The sequence below is a fragment of the Megalobrama amblycephala genome, linkage group LG14, assembly GCF_018812025.1.
Source record: "Megalobrama amblycephala isolate DHTTF-2021 linkage group LG14, ASM1881202v1, whole genome shotgun sequence".
Taxonomy (NCBI): domain Eukaryota; kingdom Metazoa; phylum Chordata; class Actinopteri; order Cypriniformes; family Xenocyprididae; genus Megalobrama; species Megalobrama amblycephala.
The window spans coordinates 31,662,580-31,681,962 of record NC_063057.1 but is presented as its reverse complement, the minus strand read 5'-3'; the positions used below and the strand labels follow the sequence as shown (position 1 = coordinate 31,681,962).

General features: G+C 44.6%; 1 protein-coding gene across 1 annotated transcript; it reads right to left on the bottom strand.

The window, feature by feature from the left end:
* Positions 1–1,555: 1,555 nt before the first annotated feature.
* On the bottom strand, positions 1,556–11,494 carry LOC125245074 (tripartite motif-containing protein 16-like). The gene is made up of 6 exons (XM_048155519.1): positions 10,833–11,494; positions 9,418–9,513; positions 9,098–9,331; positions 3,958–4,117; positions 3,785–3,850; positions 1,556–3,546 (listed from the first exon to the last, which is right to left on the bottom strand). The coding sequence occupies exons 1-6, from the start codon at positions 11,409–11,411 to the stop codon at positions 3,023–3,025; spliced, it is 1,659 nt and encodes a 552-aa protein (XP_048011476.1). The 5' UTR covers positions 11,412–11,494; the 3' UTR covers positions 1,556–3,022.
* Between the last annotated feature and the right edge of the window lie 7,889 nt (positions 11,495–19,383).

The following is a 19,383-nucleotide window of genomic DNA, read 5'->3' as shown; positions in this document are numbered from 1 at the left end:
AGTCGACGGAAAGATCCTCTTTAGCACCTTTAAGAATTAGTCTTAGACTTTACTAAAAGTTGCTTTTAGCTTCTTTATAAAAGTCTCCTACTCTTAGGAAAGTCCTAATTTTTACTAAGAATTTTTTGACACAAGTCAAAACGTAAGACTATTCTTAAGAGCATTTCTGAGAATTTGTATACATATGGGCCCTGATATCAATTAACTTAACTGAATCTTTTCAAAATTTCTTGCTTTTTCAGCCATTTTTTGCCCCTGTGGCAACTTTTTTGAGACCTGTAGCAGGCATCAAATTTGAAATGAGCTCATTTAGTGGATAAAAGTGTAAAATCTCTCCGTTTAAACACTTGTTATGTTATCTATGTTCTATTGTGAATAAAATATTGGCTAATGTGATTTGAAAGTCTTTTAGTTTCCATTTTATTCAAATTTAAAAAATGTCCCAACATTTCCAAAATTCAGGTTGTAAAGCGTTTTTAAAATATTAAAACGTTTCAGTGTCTTTTTAAAAGATTTTTTTAATAATAACATTCAATTATTGGTATTGTGCTGCTGTGACTTCACCTTTGCAGGCTTGCTATTGGCTGATTCAGAGGTTGAGGGTGGCCATTTTGAGTTGACATCATTGTAGTCCTTAGTTCACAACACTTCAGTCAGCACTTAAGAATCAGTCTTAGACTTTACTAAAAGGTGCTTTTGGCTTCTTTATAAAAGTCTCTTAGAAAAGTCCTACTCTTTACTAAGAATTTTTTGACACTTAAGTCAAAACTTAAGTTTATTCTTAAGAGCATTTCTGAGAAGTTTTATACATATGGGCCCAGGTTTGGTGTTGTCTTTTAAGGACAAGTATGCCTACACGCTTCCTTGGATGAACTGGCCAATGGCGAGGGTGCATTTTGAGCAGGGAAAATTTTTTCTTTGTCTCTTTTTATGACCTAATTTGCCTGATTTATGATGTTGTCTGATTTGGTAGTCTTTACTCCAAAGGACTTTAAAAATAGAATAATACATTTTCTTTTAACATAACACCTATAGTTGGTTAAGACATTCGAAGAGGATTAAATCAAGACTAAACATGAAACACGAGTTTGGGCAACGCAGTGTCTTATGCCATTTTGTTGGATTAGATTAGTGAGTTTTATTGGATGGTGTTTGATCTCAGTTGGGTCCTCCTTTCTCAGACCGTCACACCACACACTGGCCAAACATGGACCTAGCAGAACAATCTTCTATCTTACCATCTCTATGATAAAGCAAGAGATTGGTGGCAGATTATGCTATTGAATTTAGAACTCTCGCAGCCACCAGTCAGTGTAATACCGAGGCACTGGCAGAGCGGTACCTGGATGGGCTCGTTGATGACATTTAAAGATAAGATTTATGCCTATGATCCCCCAGAACATCTGGATGATCTCATTGACATTGCTATTCGTCTCGATTCCAGAATGGAGTTACGTTGTTGGGTTCTCCTCCTGTGTTGATTCTCCTTCCAGTTCCCAGGTACTTGAAACATTGTTGGCAGAATGCATTTTTTGTGAAGGGAAAACAACAATGCTTGTCTGAGGGTCTCTGTCTTTATTGTGGTGGCCATGGTCATCTGACTGCATCCTGTCCAGTAAAAGCCAGCACTCGTCAGTAGTTGGGAATTCTGGCGAATAGAACCTTTACATCCTACAGAACATTCCATGGTGGGTGCAGGGTTCTTCTTTGTGAAGAAAAAGGATGGCTCTTTGTGTCCCTGTATAGATTATTGGGGGCTGAATGACATAATAGTTAAGAGCAGGTACCGCCTGCCTCTTATGTCTTCAGCCTTCTAACTCTTGCAGGAGGCGAGATTCTTCACAAAGTTGGATCTGCGCAATGCTTACCATCTTGTTCGGATTAAGGAGGGAGTTAAGTGGAAGACGGTCTTTATCCTCCCCACAGGGCACTTTGAATATTTGGTTTTACTGTTCAGCCTGTTCAATGCCCCAGCCATCTTCCAAGCAATCATTAATGACATGCCGAGAGATATGATGAATAAATTAGTTTTTGTGTACCTGGATTATATTTTAAAATTCTCTCCCTCCTTCCTGGTGCACATCCGGTACATCAGACGAGTGCTCCAGTGGCTGCAGGAGAATCAGTTGTTTGTCTGAGAAGTGTACTTTCCATGCCCATTCGGTCTCGTTCTTGGGTTCCATTATTTCGGTGGAGGGGATTCGCATGGACCCTGCGTAGGCGAGGGTCGTCTCTAACTGGTAGGTGCCTGACTCCAGAAAGAGTTTACAACAGTTCCTGGGTTTTGCCAATTTATATCAGCGATTCATCAGGAACTTCAGTCAGGTGGCGGCCCCTGCCTTGACCTCCACACCAAGGCTAAATTTGTCTGGACTGTGGCAGCTCAGAGTGCTTTTGATGAACTCAAATGCAGGTTTACTTCTGCTCTAATTTTTGTTACACCTGACTCTGCTCTGCAGTTCGTGGTGGAGGTTGATGTATCAGACGTTGGTGTTGTAGCAGTTCTTTCTCAAATATCCACTCAAGATAATACATTACATCCAAGTGCTTATTTCTCACATTGTTTGTCTCCTGCAGAGCGAAATTATGACATCGGCAATTGAGAGCTGCTGGCGGCAGGACTGTCTCTGGTTGTTAAAATAACCACATCATCTGCAGCTGTTAATGTGTTTAATGTGTTTAGCGGGATAGAGAACAGAGAAGCAGCGTGCACAGAGTGGAAAGGGCTTGAATGAAGCGCATTTAGCTCTAGATAAAAATACAAGAGGATGTAGCGTTGAAAGATCATAAACGACCCTGAACACTTGTGGTGTAAACTACTCCGTTGTTTTGACGCACTGATCACTTGTATCTGTAGAAATGGTAAAATGCCGCAATTATGTCCCATGGCCCTCCATTTGAATACCGCTGATCTAAAATCTATTCTGATTCATTAAATGTCACAGCTGGTTGCAATGATTAACTGACTCATAACCTAGAACTCAGGCAGACACAAAGGGAAAAGCAGAACATGCATGTGACATCAACACAGTTTTACTGATGATCCATTATAAACCCTAAACCCAGGATAGAGTGTCTGGGTGAATTTGGTGTGGACTGTGTGGATGAGGCTCATTGTGTCCCCAGAGACGCTGTGGAAAGACAGAGTTCCCGCACTGTGATCCACATACACTCCTATTCGACGGCTGATGGGCTTTACTGGGAGTTTAGTCTCTATCTGATTTTGTCTTAATGCATATCTAGAGGAAGAGCAGATCAAACTCCAGGACTGATCATTAGATCCAAACACACACTCTTTACCCGATCCCTTCCTGCTGATGCTCTTATATGACACTGATATATATACGTCACCACTCCACTCAATCTCCCAGTAACAGCGTCTACACACACTCTCTCTACACAACACTTGCTGATTATATCCATCAAATCTGTCTGGATGATCAGGATACGGCTGCTCTGTGAGAATGACAGTAATCACTCTGTTCCTCTCAGACAGATGGAGGTGTTTATTCACTGTGTTCAGATCCAGAGTTAGCTGATGAGAATCTGATGGAGGTAAAACACATTGCAATCAGGAATTATGACTTTTTCTGATCTTTTAATGTTTCTGAACTCTTCATGTTCAATATATCATCAGTGTCTCAGTACAGTTTTCCAGATATCCTGTGCAAATCATAATTTACATGATCAACTATAAAACTCTTCTGTCATGTTTTCTTTCTCCTTCTACAGGAAAAACATGAACACACTTTGAGTTTTTCTGCTTGTTTCCTTAGTGACTTACATTGTAAGAAGTCCTTCCTGCTCCTGGGAACAGTTGGTGGTGAAAGTGACATGTTGGTGAAAGTGACTGTGGAAATCAACAGACATGAAAAGTGTGATTATCATGTCAAGAGAAAATGATCCCTGCATCCATTCCTAAGACATTTCTAACATGATGACATACATGAACTTTACCTCTGTCAGAGATCTTCTTGAGCTCCTCTTTGCAGAAAGCCTCCAGTTTGTCTCTCAGCTGATGGACAGATTTTCTCACGCCATCAAAAGAGGAGAGAACACTGAAGGGATTGTCATTTACATCTGTAGATTCAGGAGGAGCTGAGAGAGACTGGAAACTCTACAGAAAACAGAAATCAAAGCTCATCACCTCCACACTTCAGCCAATAACCTGCACTACTGTCAGATTTGAGCAGCTCTTGTTGATCTTTAGTAACTCTCCTCAATCCAGCACTTTCACAGCATCAGCTTCATTCTTCTCATATTCATTATATCATGTTAGAGCTATAAGTTCTAGCATTTGCTATATGTGAACTTTCGGTCACACACTTCAGATTAGGGTCCAATTCTTATTAGTAACTAACTATTAAGTATGACTTTTGCCTCAATAAACACCTAATGACTACTTATTAATAGTTAGCAGGTAGTTAAGGTATTGGGTAGGATTAAATATTGGGTAGGGATGTAGAATATGGTCATGCAGAATAAGGCATTAATATGTGCTTTATACATATGAATAAACAGTCAATATCGTAGTAATATGCATGATAATAAGCAACTAGTTAATAGTGAGAACTGGACCGTAAATTAAAGTGTTACCTAACTTTCTAGTTGTTACGTATCCGGCGCCTGCTGGTTCCTGCTACTCCCCACCAGAGGTCGCCGGTTCACCATTTCATTGCACACACAGTCGTACATCACTCTGGACTACATTTCCCATAATTCCCTATCTAGGAACCAATCACACACTCGCACCTGTTTCCCATCAGTGGACCCTTTATAAGCTGCACCCAGACACACACACAGGGCTGAGTATTGTTTAGTCGTATGATTTCCGTGTTAATTCTTGTTCTTAGTTCCTAGCCTTGCCTTGTTTTTGACCCTGGACTGTTTCTCCCTTGTTTGATGATCGTTTGCTGCCTGTTTTGACCATTGCCTGTGACTTGGATTACTCTTCTGCCTTGCCCTTATGTTTCTGTTTGCTGGTGTTTGACCCTTGCCTGTACGACTACGGTCATTCTAATAAAGCCTGCGTTTGGACCTACCCCTTGTCGTCACGACTCCCAACGTTACACTAGTAAAACCCTTGGATGACAAAACATCTGCCAATAACATAAATGTAAATGTAAATGTAAGAGATCAGGCACATCAGTTGACATTCAGGGCCATTTCTAGGTGCTTGTATTGGGCCCCACCAGCTGATGGGGCGCCCAATGAGTGCCTCAAAGCCCCCGTTACCACGGTAACAATCACACACTACTTTAGCAAACATTCAACACATGCTAAGTACATATTAAGTACTCAATTAAGTACATACTGAGTACTCAATATTAGCATAAGAAATACATGATTTTTTTATTAGAAAGACTGCAATAATAAATTCAAATGTTTAGTGTGATTTGAAATTATATATAAAAAATAATATATATAAATATATGTTTAAAACAGCAAAATAATGCAAGTTTTTAAAAAATAACATTTGTCCAGAAAACATGAAAGTGATTAATTCATGTTTTGAAATAAAATCTTGAGGTCATTAATATACCAACATCTATCCCACTGTCACATGTTTGGTTTATTTGTACATGTTGTCACATGTCTTCCTTTGTTCAGTTTTCCTGCCACTCTTTAGTTGTCATAGTATCAGATTGATTTGAGTTTTAGTTCAGAGGTGTCTTGTCATTAACTCAATAGTCTCTGTGTACTTAAGCCTTCTGTTTCTGTCAGTCCGTTGTCTGGTGTTTGTCGTGTTAAGTTGGTCTGCTATTATCTTCTCTTGTGATTATTTGCATCTTCATTTGTGGATTTAAGTTTATCTTCGGACTCTTGTTTCTTGTGCCTTTGTGAGTGGGTTCTACACAGCAGTACTGTGACACCCACATTAAATATTTTTATTAATCATTTCATTATCCTGATCAAATGCATCAATCGCCATCTTAGCTGAATTACATTGCATAAAATGGACTCTAAAAAGTTTAAAACATGCTGGGAATGTCATTAAAATCTTTGTTTATTGACAGAATTATAGGGAAAAGATTGCTAAATTCATATTTGTGTGATGAAAAGGCATTAATATGTGATATTTTTGTTTTCATTAATTTAATTTACGTAGAATGTGAAGTAGTATTACAAAACAATAAATTAATATATGCTTGGACTTGGACTAATTTAGCTTATAACAGAGCACGAAGTTTTGCTGAAAAAATAATAGGCTACTGTAGCATTATTGAAACTGAAGAAACAATACTCTCGCGAATCCTCTCATTAACAAAAACAATGTAAGTAAGAGATTCATTATGCAGTGTGTGTAGATTGTGAAGTGTGAGATTTTAATGAAACTTTGTGAGATCGCGAACTAAAATGAGTGACCGCTTTTTAGTGATTGTAAAGTGAGTGCTCTTTCGAGGCTATAATAGCTATAATCGATTAAATAAAAAAAAAATTTTTTCATGCTGCTAAGAGGACTGATGGCTGGAAAGTTTTGGAGGTGACATCTACATCAAAAGTTTTCATCTCCAATTCTTAATTCATCGTGTTTCCAGGAGCATCAATGAATCTTTGCACCTTTTTTAATAGTTGTGTTTCATCTGTGACAGAACAACTGACCACTCATCTCCATCACTGGTCACGACCAGCCCCCTGGATCCATTGGTACCACCGATGTCATCAAGCTCCTCAGCTCTGTCCCTGCCACTCACTCCGTGTGGCTCATCCTCCTCGCCTCGGGCTTCCCTACCACCAGCTCAGCTAGAGGCCGAGTCCCCGGCTGCACCTCGGGCCTCCAGGCCCACACCTCCACCTCGACCTGTCAGCCTGTCGCCTTCACCTCAACCCACCACTCCTTCATCACCTCCGTGGTCCACTTGCCCGGAAGCTCCGCTGGGATCGCTTGACACTCCAGGTCAGCCTTCGGCAGTCGACACCCAGCTACAGCCACGGACTTCCGGGATTTGGGCTGCACCCTCACCCTGCACCCCTTTGGCATCACTGGACTCCTCCCTTCCTCTGACCTCCCTGTCAGCCTCCCTCACCACATCGTCACCCCGGTCATCTGTTAAAAATGTTATCGCCTCAGTCCTGTGAGTCAGCCGCTCAGCTCCAGTCTTCCAGGTCTGCGATGTTGCCACGGTCCGTCAACCACTCTGTTCTGCCGGTTCCTCCACCTCTCACCATGGTTCCGCGATCGGCTCCCGGTTCCCGCCCAGCACGTCAGTCAAGGCTCCACCCTGGATCCTCCCTCCTTCAGCGCCACCATGGTGCCTGTGGCCAACGTCTTCAGGGTTCAGTCCGTCTCCAGCTCCACGCCCTCCACCAAAGCCTCCACCCTCTTTTTTTGTGTACCTGTTTCTGTTACGGTGCAAGGTCGCACATTCTGGAGGGGGAGCTAATGTCACGTGTGTTCTGTTTTCTGTCATGTTCTTATCAGTTGCTATGGTGTTTGATTTATGTTAATCCTTGCCCAGCTGTTCCCGTTTAGTTCCCTCATTTCCTCCTGTGTATATATTTTCCCTGTTTAATTCAGTCCCTGACGGTTATTGTTTGTGTTTGTAGCACACTGTTGCGCTTCTTCCTGCTTGTTGGATAAAACCATTTATATTAGTGAATCTGCATTCGTCTTCCTTCTTCACCCGTGACAGAACAACCGACCACTCAAAATGAGATAAGAAAAATATGGACTCACCAGTATTGCGGTTTCTCCTCCTCCCTGAATGCAGGCCATATCTGAGTTATCTGGCCTGGATGCTCCGGAATGGCAGCCTCTCCCTCACAGCCAGCAAGCCCGAGGCGCCCACCTGAGTCCCCACCCTCGAATCCTCCTCATCTTCGCCAGTCCCGTCCGGTTATCTGGATGCTCCGGTCCTGTCTGGACATCACCTTCAGCCTGTATCCCTGTCTGTCTTCCTGATCCCATCTCCATCACTGGTCACGACCAACCCCCTGGATCCGTTGGTACCACCGGTGTCGTCAAGCTCCTTGGCTCTGTCCCCGCCGCTCACTCCGTGTGGCTCATCCTCCTTGCCTCGGGCTTCCCTACCACCAGCTCGGCTAGAGGCCGAGTCCCCGGCTGCACCTTGGGCCTCCAGGCCCACACCTCCACCTCAACCTGTCAGCCCGTCGCCATCACCTCAACCCACCACTCCTTCATCACCTCCACGGTCCGCCTGCCTGGAAGCTCCGCTGGGATCGCTCGACACTCCAGGTTGGCCTTTGGCGGTCAACGCCCAGCTACAGCCACTGACTTCCAGGATTTGGGCTGCACCCTCACCCTGCACCCCTTTGGCATCACTGGACTCCTCCCTTCCTCTGACCTCCCTGTCGGCCTCCCTCACCACATCATCACCCCAGTCATCCGTTAAAAACTTCATCGCCTCAGTCCCGTGAGTCAGCCGCTCAGCTCCTGTCTTCCAGGTCTGCGATGTCGCCACGGTCCGTCAACCACTCTGTTCCGCCGGTTCCTACACCACTAACCATGGTTCCGTCGCCAGCTGTTCCCGTTTAGTTCCCTCATTTCCTCCTGTGTATATATTCTCCCTGTTTAGTTCAGTCCTTGTCGGTTATTGTTTGTGTTTGTAGCACACTGTTGCGCTTCTGCCTGCTTGTTGGATTAAACCATTTATATTCATGAATCTGCATTTGTCTGCCTTCTTCATCCGTGACAATGTTTGCTTGTTATGATGCATAAATCTCAATTTTAACAATGAAAAGTATTAGACAGACAGTGATGCATGTGCAACAACAATAATGTGGTCTGATCTACTGTCTTAACATAATATAACTTATTCTAAATCATAATATGGTTAGTTTCTATTAATATCAAAGGTTATATGCTTAATATGTAGCTCTGACACATTTTGTATATGGGGTACCTGCTCCATGTCTTTATCACCTAAGGGGTCCTTGCCCTGAAAAACTTTGAAGACCCCTATTCTAATTAATTGTAAGTGTGAACTTGTGAAATGAGTTTGGATTTAGATACTGTTTACTCGTGACTTCCAGAAGAAAGTGTTTTCCTAGGAGATTTCCAGAGCTGAACTGCATTTGTAAGGGTGTCTCTTTTAAAAGAAGATGATCAGATCCTGTTCTTCTAGATCTCTGTTACCTGCAGGAAATGGATGTGATCCTGTGTGTGTGAAAGCTGCTCCAGCTCAGCGTCTCTCCTCCTCAGATCATTGATCTCCTGCTCCAGTCGCTCCAGTCGTCCTTCAGCTCGACTCACTGCAGTCTTTTCCTGATCTCTGATCCGCTGTGTGGCCTCAGAGCGGCTTCTCTCAATGGAGCGGAAGAGCTCAGTGAAGATCCTCTCATTGTCCTCCACTGCTGTCTGTGCAGAGCGCTGTTAGGACACACATCACAATCACACAGTGGCTTCAGTGAGTCCTGACTGAGACTTCTCAAACTTCTCTTCTTCTCCAGACTCACCTTATGAGACTCCACAGCCTCTCTCAGCTGCTGAAGATCTTTCTCTCTCTGCTGGATCCTCTGCTGGAACGACCTCTGTGTCTCCTTCAGCTGTTTCTGCAGCATAAAACCAATAACAGCAAATGTCACATTACACTGTCACTAAATCATCATATGAAGAGGTTGTTTTTTTTGTAAAAATGTTCGTGTTGGTAAATGTTTATGGTGCATTTTCACCATATTTTGTGTTAAGTTCAATGCGGAGCACAAATACGCTGAGCAGTGAAACTCCACTTGCAGCTACTGTTCACTTCTGTTGACATCTGCAGTGTGAATGATGTCACCTGATCATATGAGTGCCAATATAAATAATGCCAACATTATTTCATCAGTGTCTAATTTAAAGGTGCCCTAGAATCCTTTTTCACAAGATGTAATATAAGCCTAAGGTGTCCCCTGAATGTGTCTGTGAAGTTTCAGCTCAAAATACCCCATATATTTTTTATTATTAAATTTTTATTAAATTTTTTAATTTTATTTAACTGCCTATTTTGGGGCATAATTAAAAATGCGCCGTTTCAGCGTGCATCCCCTTTAAATGCTCGTGCTCCCCACCCCCAAGCTTGCAACTCTATAATACATTGCATAAACAAAGTTCACACAGCTAATATAACCCTCAAAATGGATCTTTACAAAGTGTTCGTCATGCAGCATATCAGATCATGTAAGTATAGTATTTATTTGGATGTTTACATTTGATTCTGAACAAGTCTGAGGCTGTGCTCCGTGGCTAAAGCTAACATTACACACTGTTGGAGAGATTTATAAAGAATGAAGTTGTGTTTATGAATTATACAGACTGCAAGTGTTTAATAATGAAAATAACGACAGTCTTGTCTCTGTGAATACAGTAAGAAACGATGGTAACTTTAACCACATTTAACAGTACATTAGCACAGTACATTAGCACAGAACATTTAACAGTATATTTCGTTACATTAACATGCTAACGAAACATTTAGAAAGACAATTTACAAATATCACTAAAAATATCATGATATCATGGATCATGTCAGTTATTGTTGCTCCATCTGCCATTTTTCGCTGTTGTCCTTGCTTGCTTACCTAGTCTGATGATTCAGCTGTGCACATCCAGACGTTAATAGTGGCTTGTCTAATGCCTTGAACATGAGCTGGCATATGCAAAATTTGGGGTCATACATATTAATGATCCCGACTGTTGTGAAACAGTTGGTGTTATGTTGAGATTCGCCTGTTCTTCAGAGGTCTTTTGCACAAATCAAATTTACATAAGAAGGAGGAAACAATGATGTTTGAGACTCACTGTATGTCATTTCCATGTACAGAACTCTAATTATTTAACTATGCCGAGGTCAATTCAATTTTCAATTCTAGGGCACCTTTAAAGTTCATACCTGTTTCTCTGTCCTCTGTGCTGCAGCTGATACAGTGTTGTGGTTTTTATGTTCATCCATCGTACACAGCACACATATACACTTCTGATCAGTGCGGCAGAAAACCTCAAGGATCTTGTCGTGTTTCTGGCAGATCATCTCCTGCAGTCGTCCAGTGGCTTCAGTCACTTTATGTGGCTTACGTGAGTGAAATTCCTCATGACGGTCAAAATGAGTCTGACAGTAAGACTCCAGACACACCAGACAGGACTTGACGGCTTTGTGTTTTCTTCCAGTACAGACGTCACACTGCACATCTCCAGCTCCAGCGTAACAGTCAGCAGGAAGTTTAGTCTTCTTCAGTTTCTCCACCACTTCAGCCAGCATGGTGTTTTTAGCTAAAGCAGGTCTTGGACTGAAGGTCTGTCTGCACTGAGGGCAGCTGTAGACTCTCTTCTGATCCTCCTGATCCCAGCAGTCTGTAATACAGATCTTACAGTAACTGTGTCCACAGGAAGTGGTCACTGGATCCTTCAGGAGATCCAGACACACTGGACACAGGAACTCATTCTGATCCACTGAAATTCTGGCTTCTGCCATTTTACTGCATGAATACAGAGACACAAACACACAACAGATCAACTACACCTCAGTTTCTATTTCCCTGAACTCATGTGATTCTTGTTTCCCGTTTCTGTTTGAGTGACGTGTGCAAATGTCTGCAAGTCTGTAATGTCACAGATTATAAGACGTCCACTAGATGTCAGCCTCAGACAATCAAAGAATATAAGTTACAGAGAATCAGGGCAGCGTTTCCCAAAAGCATCGTAAGCCTAAGTTGATCGTAGCTCCACTGGTTTCAATGGAGCTACGATCAACTTAAGCTTATGATGCTTTTGGGAAACGCTGCCCAGGACAACACCATTAATAACTGCAGTAAAACTCCATCCTAATTATTACATCTATACAGTAAGAAGGTGTGTAGGCACCTATTGTAATCGTTAGTGTTTTTATTATTATTATTATTATTATTATTATTATTATTATTCCACTCTTGAGTCTATGGCAGCCCATAGAACCGGTTGTGGGAAAGTTATGAAATTTGACACACAGTCTGAACTGTCACCATAGCACATTTGGTGTCTTTCAATCCCTCGAGAGCCACCAACTGTCCAAAGTTGCACTCACGGTTAGGTTAATAAATTTTGAACTGTAAGGGCTAGAAACATTTTCTTCCCTCTGATTCCTTGTGTTACATCCAAGGATGTATTTTTTATTTGCATTCTTTGTATACCTCTGTGGATACCTCTTGGTGTCTGTTTTCTCTCCCTCTGTTTATACTTTTTCCTTTTGTGCTCCATTTCTTGTTGCCACTCCTCCTATCACTCAATAGGTTTGTACCATCTGGAGTCAATTCCCTGCTCATCAGTGGTGGCTGTTTTGATTGGCTCTGTTGAGGAGTGCTGGAGTTTAAAGGGTTAGTTCACCCAAAAATGAAAATTCTGTCATTTATTACTCACCCTCATGACGTTTCACACCCGTAAGACATTCGTTAATCTTCAGAACACAAATTAAGATATTTTAGTTCCGTTAATTCCAAAATGATGGCCGATTTCAAAACACTGCTTCAGGAAGCTTCGGAGCTTTTGGCAATAAAATTGCCACACCCAAGTCTCAGCATTACTTTTCTTATACACAAATACAATCACTTTCTTTAACTTAATCATAACATACTTCAACAAACATTTCTTTCATTTTCTTTCAAAATTACTAACGCTTGACAGTTTTATTCATCAAAGCATATTGAGAGGATACAAATTTATTCATAGCATGATTAATCAAAGCCCTGATAAATGGAATAATACAACAAATAATAAATGAGATGATTAATAGGATCACACTTACAGGAATTAAGGCAGATACAAGCATTTGTTGCCATCCTGTGAGCCATGCTAAGAACCCACTCTGATCATCAACATCTCGTCCTTGTAATTCTTGAGCAATTCTAGTCATATTTTTTAAACCCTCTGAGATTAATTGGCCGTCTGCGTCATTCTCAGGGATATAGGTACAACAAGATGTTCCAACCATAACGCACACTCCTTCTCTCGCTGTAGTTAACTGATCTAAGACCAGCCTGTTTTGCAGGGCCATTAAAAGGAGCCTTCGAAGTTCCTGTTGACCATCAGCCAATGTGTCTCTTGTAGTATTGATGAATGAAATTAATTCATATCTTGTTACCTCTACTTCAACTGAACTTCAGCCAGAAAGGAAGCGTTTCTTTTTCTGTTTTATCATAACGTCAGGTTTTTGTGGTCTAATAACCATGGAATATTCTTTCAAAGTTACTAGAGCACTAGATCTTCCACTCCAATCTTTTGGGAGAGTAGTGTAGACTATATATATACACAACCAAAACCATTCTTTGATGGCTCTAGTTCCCCGTGAAGCAGGAGCACATCTGTGGCATTTTTGACCTGGCATAAGTGCACAATAACTAGAACATACGTCTTTAATAAAAGGATTAGCCAATCCATAAGCAATCGTAGTAGATACAGGATGTGGTGTTCCTCTACAACATGCAGTCACATTAAATTTTCCATAATTCAAAACGCAGTCCATACAACAAGGCATATCTTTTATCTCACAATGTTGGTATGTTCGATTACATTTACTTTCAGGAATTGCCTCCAGTCTCACTGTTCCAGTTTCTCTTTCCATACACATCAAGGAGTCTGGGATAGAGCCAATGGTTGTCACTTTAGCATGTACTTGCGTTGCAAGCATCATTATTCTGCTCTCTCCACAACTCCATATTGCGGTTTTATTTAGCCGTGCCAACATTCTGGTAATGCTGACAAATAGAGGGCATTCTAATTCTTCTTCTGTTATTGGTGATTTAACCTCTACATGTCACGGTGCACACAAGAACAAGATGGTAAGATCCAAGTGCAGTGATGTTTATTAAAGGGAACTCCAAACACGTAATCCAAGGAACAGGCAAGGGTCAAAATCACAGAAACAGTCCACAAAACAAAAGGCCAGAGAAACAAACGGTGCACGTAACAAATACAACAAACCACAACTGAGGACAGAAACAACTGAGATTAAATAGACAGACACTGATTACAAAATACATGACAGCTGGGTGTAATGATGTGATAAATGGATAATGAGTCCGGCAGTGCGTTATGGGTAGTGTAGTCAATGGGGTGAAAACAGTCCAGGGTGGAGTGCCCTCAAGTGGCTAATTCGGGCACTCTCACTGACGGTCGTGACATTACCCCCCCTCAAAGGAGCGGCTACCAGACGCTCCACCAGACAAAACAAAAACGAAAAACACAAACTCAGGAGGGAGGTGGACAGGAGGAGGATCAGGGGGAGGGATGGTGGGCCAGATCCAGGGTGCCCAACTGATAGCCAGGGCGGTGCTGGAGGAACTGACCAGGCTGGTTCCAGTGGTTCTGGAGTCCTGGCTGATTGCCAGGGTGGCGCTGGAGGAACTGACCAGGCTGGTTCCAGCGGGTCTGGAATCCTGGCTGATTGCCAGGGTGGTGCCGGAGGAACTGACCAGGCTGGTTCCAACGGTTCAGACGGCCTGGGCAGTGGCGGCAGGGCAGAAAGCCTGGGCGGCGGCGGCAGGGCAGAAGGCTTGGATGATGGCGGCAGGACAGAAGATCTGGGCGGTGGCAGGGCAGAAGGCTTGGACGGCGGCAGGGCAGTAGGCCAAGGGTGCTTCATGGCCATATCAGGGAGAGCGGGCAGCTCGGTAACGGTCTCCGTGGCCGTATCAGGGAGAGCGGAGGACTCAGGGACAGCAGCGGGCTCAGACTGGAACTGCTCAGGGACGGCAACGTGTTCAGACTGGGGCTGCTCTGGGACGGCAGCTGGCTCAGGCTGGGGCTGCTCTTGGACGGCAGCGTGCTCAGACTGGGGCTGCTCTGGGACGGCAGCTGGCTCAGGCTGGGGCTGCTCTTGGACGGCAGCGTGCTCAGACTGGGGCTGCTCTGGGACGGCAGCGTACTCAGACTGGGGCTGCTCTGGGACGGCAGCATGCTCAGACTGGGGCTGCTCTGGGACGGCAGCGTGCTCAGGCTGGGGCTGCTCTTGGACGGCAGCGGGCTCAGACTGGGGCTGCTCTGGGACGGCAGCGTGCTCAGACTGGGGCTGCTCTGGGACGGCAGCTGGCTCAGGCTGGGGCTGCTCTTGGACGGCAGCGTGCTCAGACTGGGGCTGCTCTGGGACGGCAGCGTGCTCAGACTGGGGCTGCTCTGGGACGGCAGCGTGCTCAGGCTGGGGCTGCTCTGGGACGGCAGCGTGCTCAGGCTGGGGCTGCTCTGGGACGGCAGCGTGCTCAGGCTGGGGCTGCTCTGGGACGGCAGCGTGCTCAGGCTGGGGCTGCTCTGGGACGGCAGCGGGCTCAGGCTGAGGCTGTTCTGAGAGCATCCTCCAGGCACGCAAGACCGCCAAAACATAGAACGTGAGGACAGCCCTCTTGGCTATCACCGGACTGATAGGGAGAGCATGCCGTACTGGAGCGGACTCACTGGCTGGAGCGGGCTCACTGGCTGGAGCGGACTCACTGGCTGGAGCGGGCTCACTGGCTGGAGCGGGCTCACTGGCTGGAGCGGGCTCACTGGCTGGAGCGGGCTCACTGGCTGGAGCGGGCTCTGTAGTAGACTCACTGGCTGGAGCGGGTTCTGTAGTAGACTCACTGGCTGGAGCGGGCTCTGTAGTAGACTCACTGGCTGGAGCGGGCTCTGTAGTAGACTCACTGGCTGGAGCGGACTCTGTAGTGGACTCACTGACTGGAGCGGGCTCTGGAGTGGACTCACTGGCTGGAGCGGGCTCTGGAATGGACTCACTGACTGAAGCGGGCTCTGGAGTGGACTCACTGGCTGGAGTGGACTCACTGACTGGAGCGGGCTCTGGAGTGGACTCACTGGCTGGAGCGGGCTCTGTAGTAGACTCACTGGCTGGAGCGGGCTCTGGAGTGGACTCACTGGCTGGAGCGGACTCTGGAATGGACTCACTGACTGAAGCGGGCTCTGGAGTGGACTCACTGGCTGGAGTGGACTCACTGGCTGGAGCGGGCTCTGGAGTGGACTCACTGGCTGGAGCGGGCTCTGTAGTAGACTCACTGGCTGGAGCGGGCTCTGTAGTAGACTCACTGACTGGAGCGGACTCTGTAGTGGACTCACTGACTGGAGCGGGCTCTGGAGTGGACTCACTGGCTGGAGCGGACTCTGGAATGGACTCACTGACTGAAGCGGGCTCTGGAGTGGACTCACTGGCTGGAGTGGACTCACTGGCTGGAGCGGGCTCTGGAGTGGACTCACTGGCTGGAGCGGGCTCTGTAGTAGACTCACTGGCTGGAGCGGGCTCTGTAGTAGACTCACTGACTGGAGCGGACTCTGTAGTGGACTCACTGACTGGAGCGGACTCACTGGCTGGAGCTGACTCACTGGCTGGAGCTGACTCACTGGCTGGAGCTGACTCACTGGCTGGAGCTGACTCACTGGCTGGAGCTGACTCACTGGCTGGAGCTGACTCACTGGCTGGAGCTGACTCCGGGCCTTGAAGGATGGAAGAAGCCTTCTTCCTTCTCCTCCTCCTCCCTTTACCGGAGTGAAGCTGAGGCTCAGCGCCCACCTCCCCTGTGCCTTCTGAAACGGATTCCTGGGCTGGAGCATGCAGACTGCCTGGTTGACTCGGTGAGGTCCATTCTCTCCGATGGCGGAGATATGCGGCAAATCTCCAGAAGTCTAAAATCCGTAGCCCTTCCATCTCACATTGAGGCAGAGGATCGTCAAGGCAGCAATTAAAGAAATCCTTTAAAGCTGCATCATTGTACCCCAGCCCCACCGCCATCGTCCAAAAGACCTTGGCGAAGCATCCTACCTCCCAGCCGTCCTGACGTTGGGCCGTCAAAGCCCGAACTTGAGCCATCCGCTCCCTCGTGGTGGCTGGCGGAGGAATCCGGAAGCTCATGCTGCTGGATCTGTTGTCTGGTGGTTTGTTCTGTCACGGTGCACACAAGAACAAGATGGTAAGATCCAAGTGCAGTGATGTTTATTAAAGGGAACTCCAAACACGTAATCCAAGGAACAGGCAAGGGTCAAAATCACAGAAACAGTCCACAAAACAAAAGGCCAGAGAAACAAACGGTGCACGTAACAAATACAACAAACCACAACTGAGGACAGAAACAACTGAGATTAAATAGACAGACACTGATTACAAAATACATGACAGCTGGGTGTAATGATGTGATAAATGGATAATGAGTCCGGCAGTGCGTTATGGGTAGTGTAGTCAATGGGGTGAAAACAGTCCAGGGTGGAGTGCCCTCAAGTGGCTAATTCGGGCACTCTCACTGACGGTCGTGACACTACATGTGGTCCAGAAGCACTATGTGGCATTTTTGTGCAAACATAACAGTCACTTGTTTTTCCTTCATATTTGGCAGTGTAGTTGGCTAATCACCACCACATATTACCTGCGAAAGCATGTGGTTCTTCTTCATAATGTACCCAAGTTTGATTACCAGTGTTAACAGCTTGTATATGAATAAATAAATTTGTGGTTACACTTTATTTTAGGTGTCATTGTTACAGTGTAAATATATATTTAAGTACTGAGTAATATTAATTAACAACATGTATTTACTATAGGGTTAGGGTAGGATTAGGGTTTGGTTGAGGGTTATTTGCATGTAATTATGCATAATTACTATGGTAAGTACATGTGACATATGTAACAAGGACACTGTAAAATAAAGTGTTACCAAATTTGTTAGCACGACCAGGTAAAAATTCAATTGAGCAATTATGGCTTGAGAGCTTCAACGTTAATTATTGCTGGTTCTGGATTAGCAATCTCTTTCCTCTTCTCCTCTTTGAACGTCTTGGTTCACCTTCCACATCAGCAAATGGGAATTCAAAAGAGAACACTTTTTTTTTCTTTGTAGAGAGGGGGAAAAAAAATTAAATGGTCAAATTTACTCAGTATTCCATGATCTAATTCACTCATCTCAATTACAATTAAGTAGGCTACAAATTAGGCAAAGTCCAGTACATTATAGTCAGACTAATTTTTTTATGTTGAAATAATGAAGATTTCTGTGCCACCCCAGACTGGTTGCTGGCCCCTGTCTGGCCATCTCTATAAAAAATGCTGGCTCTGCCACTGTGCATGGTGCTGACAAAGTCAGACATTGTTGGGAATTTCCAGTGAATTTCAACAGAAAAAAAAAAGAACACAGATTAACGATGACAATGTGGTTGCACAATCTGAGAAGACTCCAGGTTTCATGTATATGCTAACACTTGTTGCAGTTGCTCATTTTGAAAGTGAAAGTAAGAGTTAAACTGCACATTGCTATTTGTGTAATTAACTGAAGTGGATGTAAGTAAGCCATTAGGAATAACCAGAGAGATACTTAGAGGGACATTGTTGGGAATTTCCAGTGAATTTCATCAGGAAAAAAAAAAACAAAAAACAGAAATTAACAATGACTATGTTTACATGTGCACCATTTTTTGCAGTAAGATGTTTACATGATGTGACCATTACTCTTCACTCCAGTTTACATGCAATGTTTTTATTCTGATTATTCACTAATAAGTATGGTTCCCTGATCAATACGGTTCACTCGTATTGCGTAGCAGCATCCCAAGGCCCCTATGTTTCCGGGTGCGTGATGAGATATATACTCACCGGGGACCACTGCACCCTGAAGCACATGAGGTGGCAGGGTTGGCAGAATGCCCCCCTGAGGGCACAGAGGAGAAATGGGCACTGTATACTGAGGTGTTGACCACTTCTCCCCTGAGGGGACTACCCTCAAAGTTCTGACACCACTGGTGTCAGGACCTCTTCCCCGCCCCTCTCCGTGTCCCAACCAGTTCCGCAAACACAAGTGAGTGAGGTGGTGAGCTCTCAACATCTTCTGCCTCGATGCTTTCAACATCCAAGTCCTCAGAGCAGGACATCTGCAGCACCGGTGCCTCACTTGGTGTGAAAGTAACCACAAAGAGTGCTTCCTGACACTGAGGAAAGGCACCCAGATGCCTCTACACCCTTAAATGGTCTGCCTTCTCCGACTGGTGTGCAGTACGGAATGAAGACCCCACTGGTGTTTTCTTTCCTGCAGGAGCTGCTGGAAAAAAGGCGCACCCCTTACACGCTCAAAGTTTACAGGGCAGCCATAGCAGCGAACCATGCTTTAAAGGTGCCGAAGAACGTGTTTTCAAAAGATGTAATATAAGTCTAAGGTGTCCCCTGAATGTGTCTGTGAAGTTTCAGCTCAAAATACCCCATAGATTTTTTTTAATTCATTTTTTTAACTGCCTATTTTGGGGCATCATTATAAATGCGCCGATTTAGGCTGCGGCCCCTTTAAATTCTCGTGCTCCCCCGCCCCCAGAGCGCGCACTTGCCTTAAACAGCATAAACAAAGTTCACACAGCTAATATAACCCTCAAAATGGATCTTTACAAAGTGTTCGTCATGCAGCATGTCTAATCGCGTAAGTACAGTGTTTATTTTGATGTTTACATTTGATTCTGAA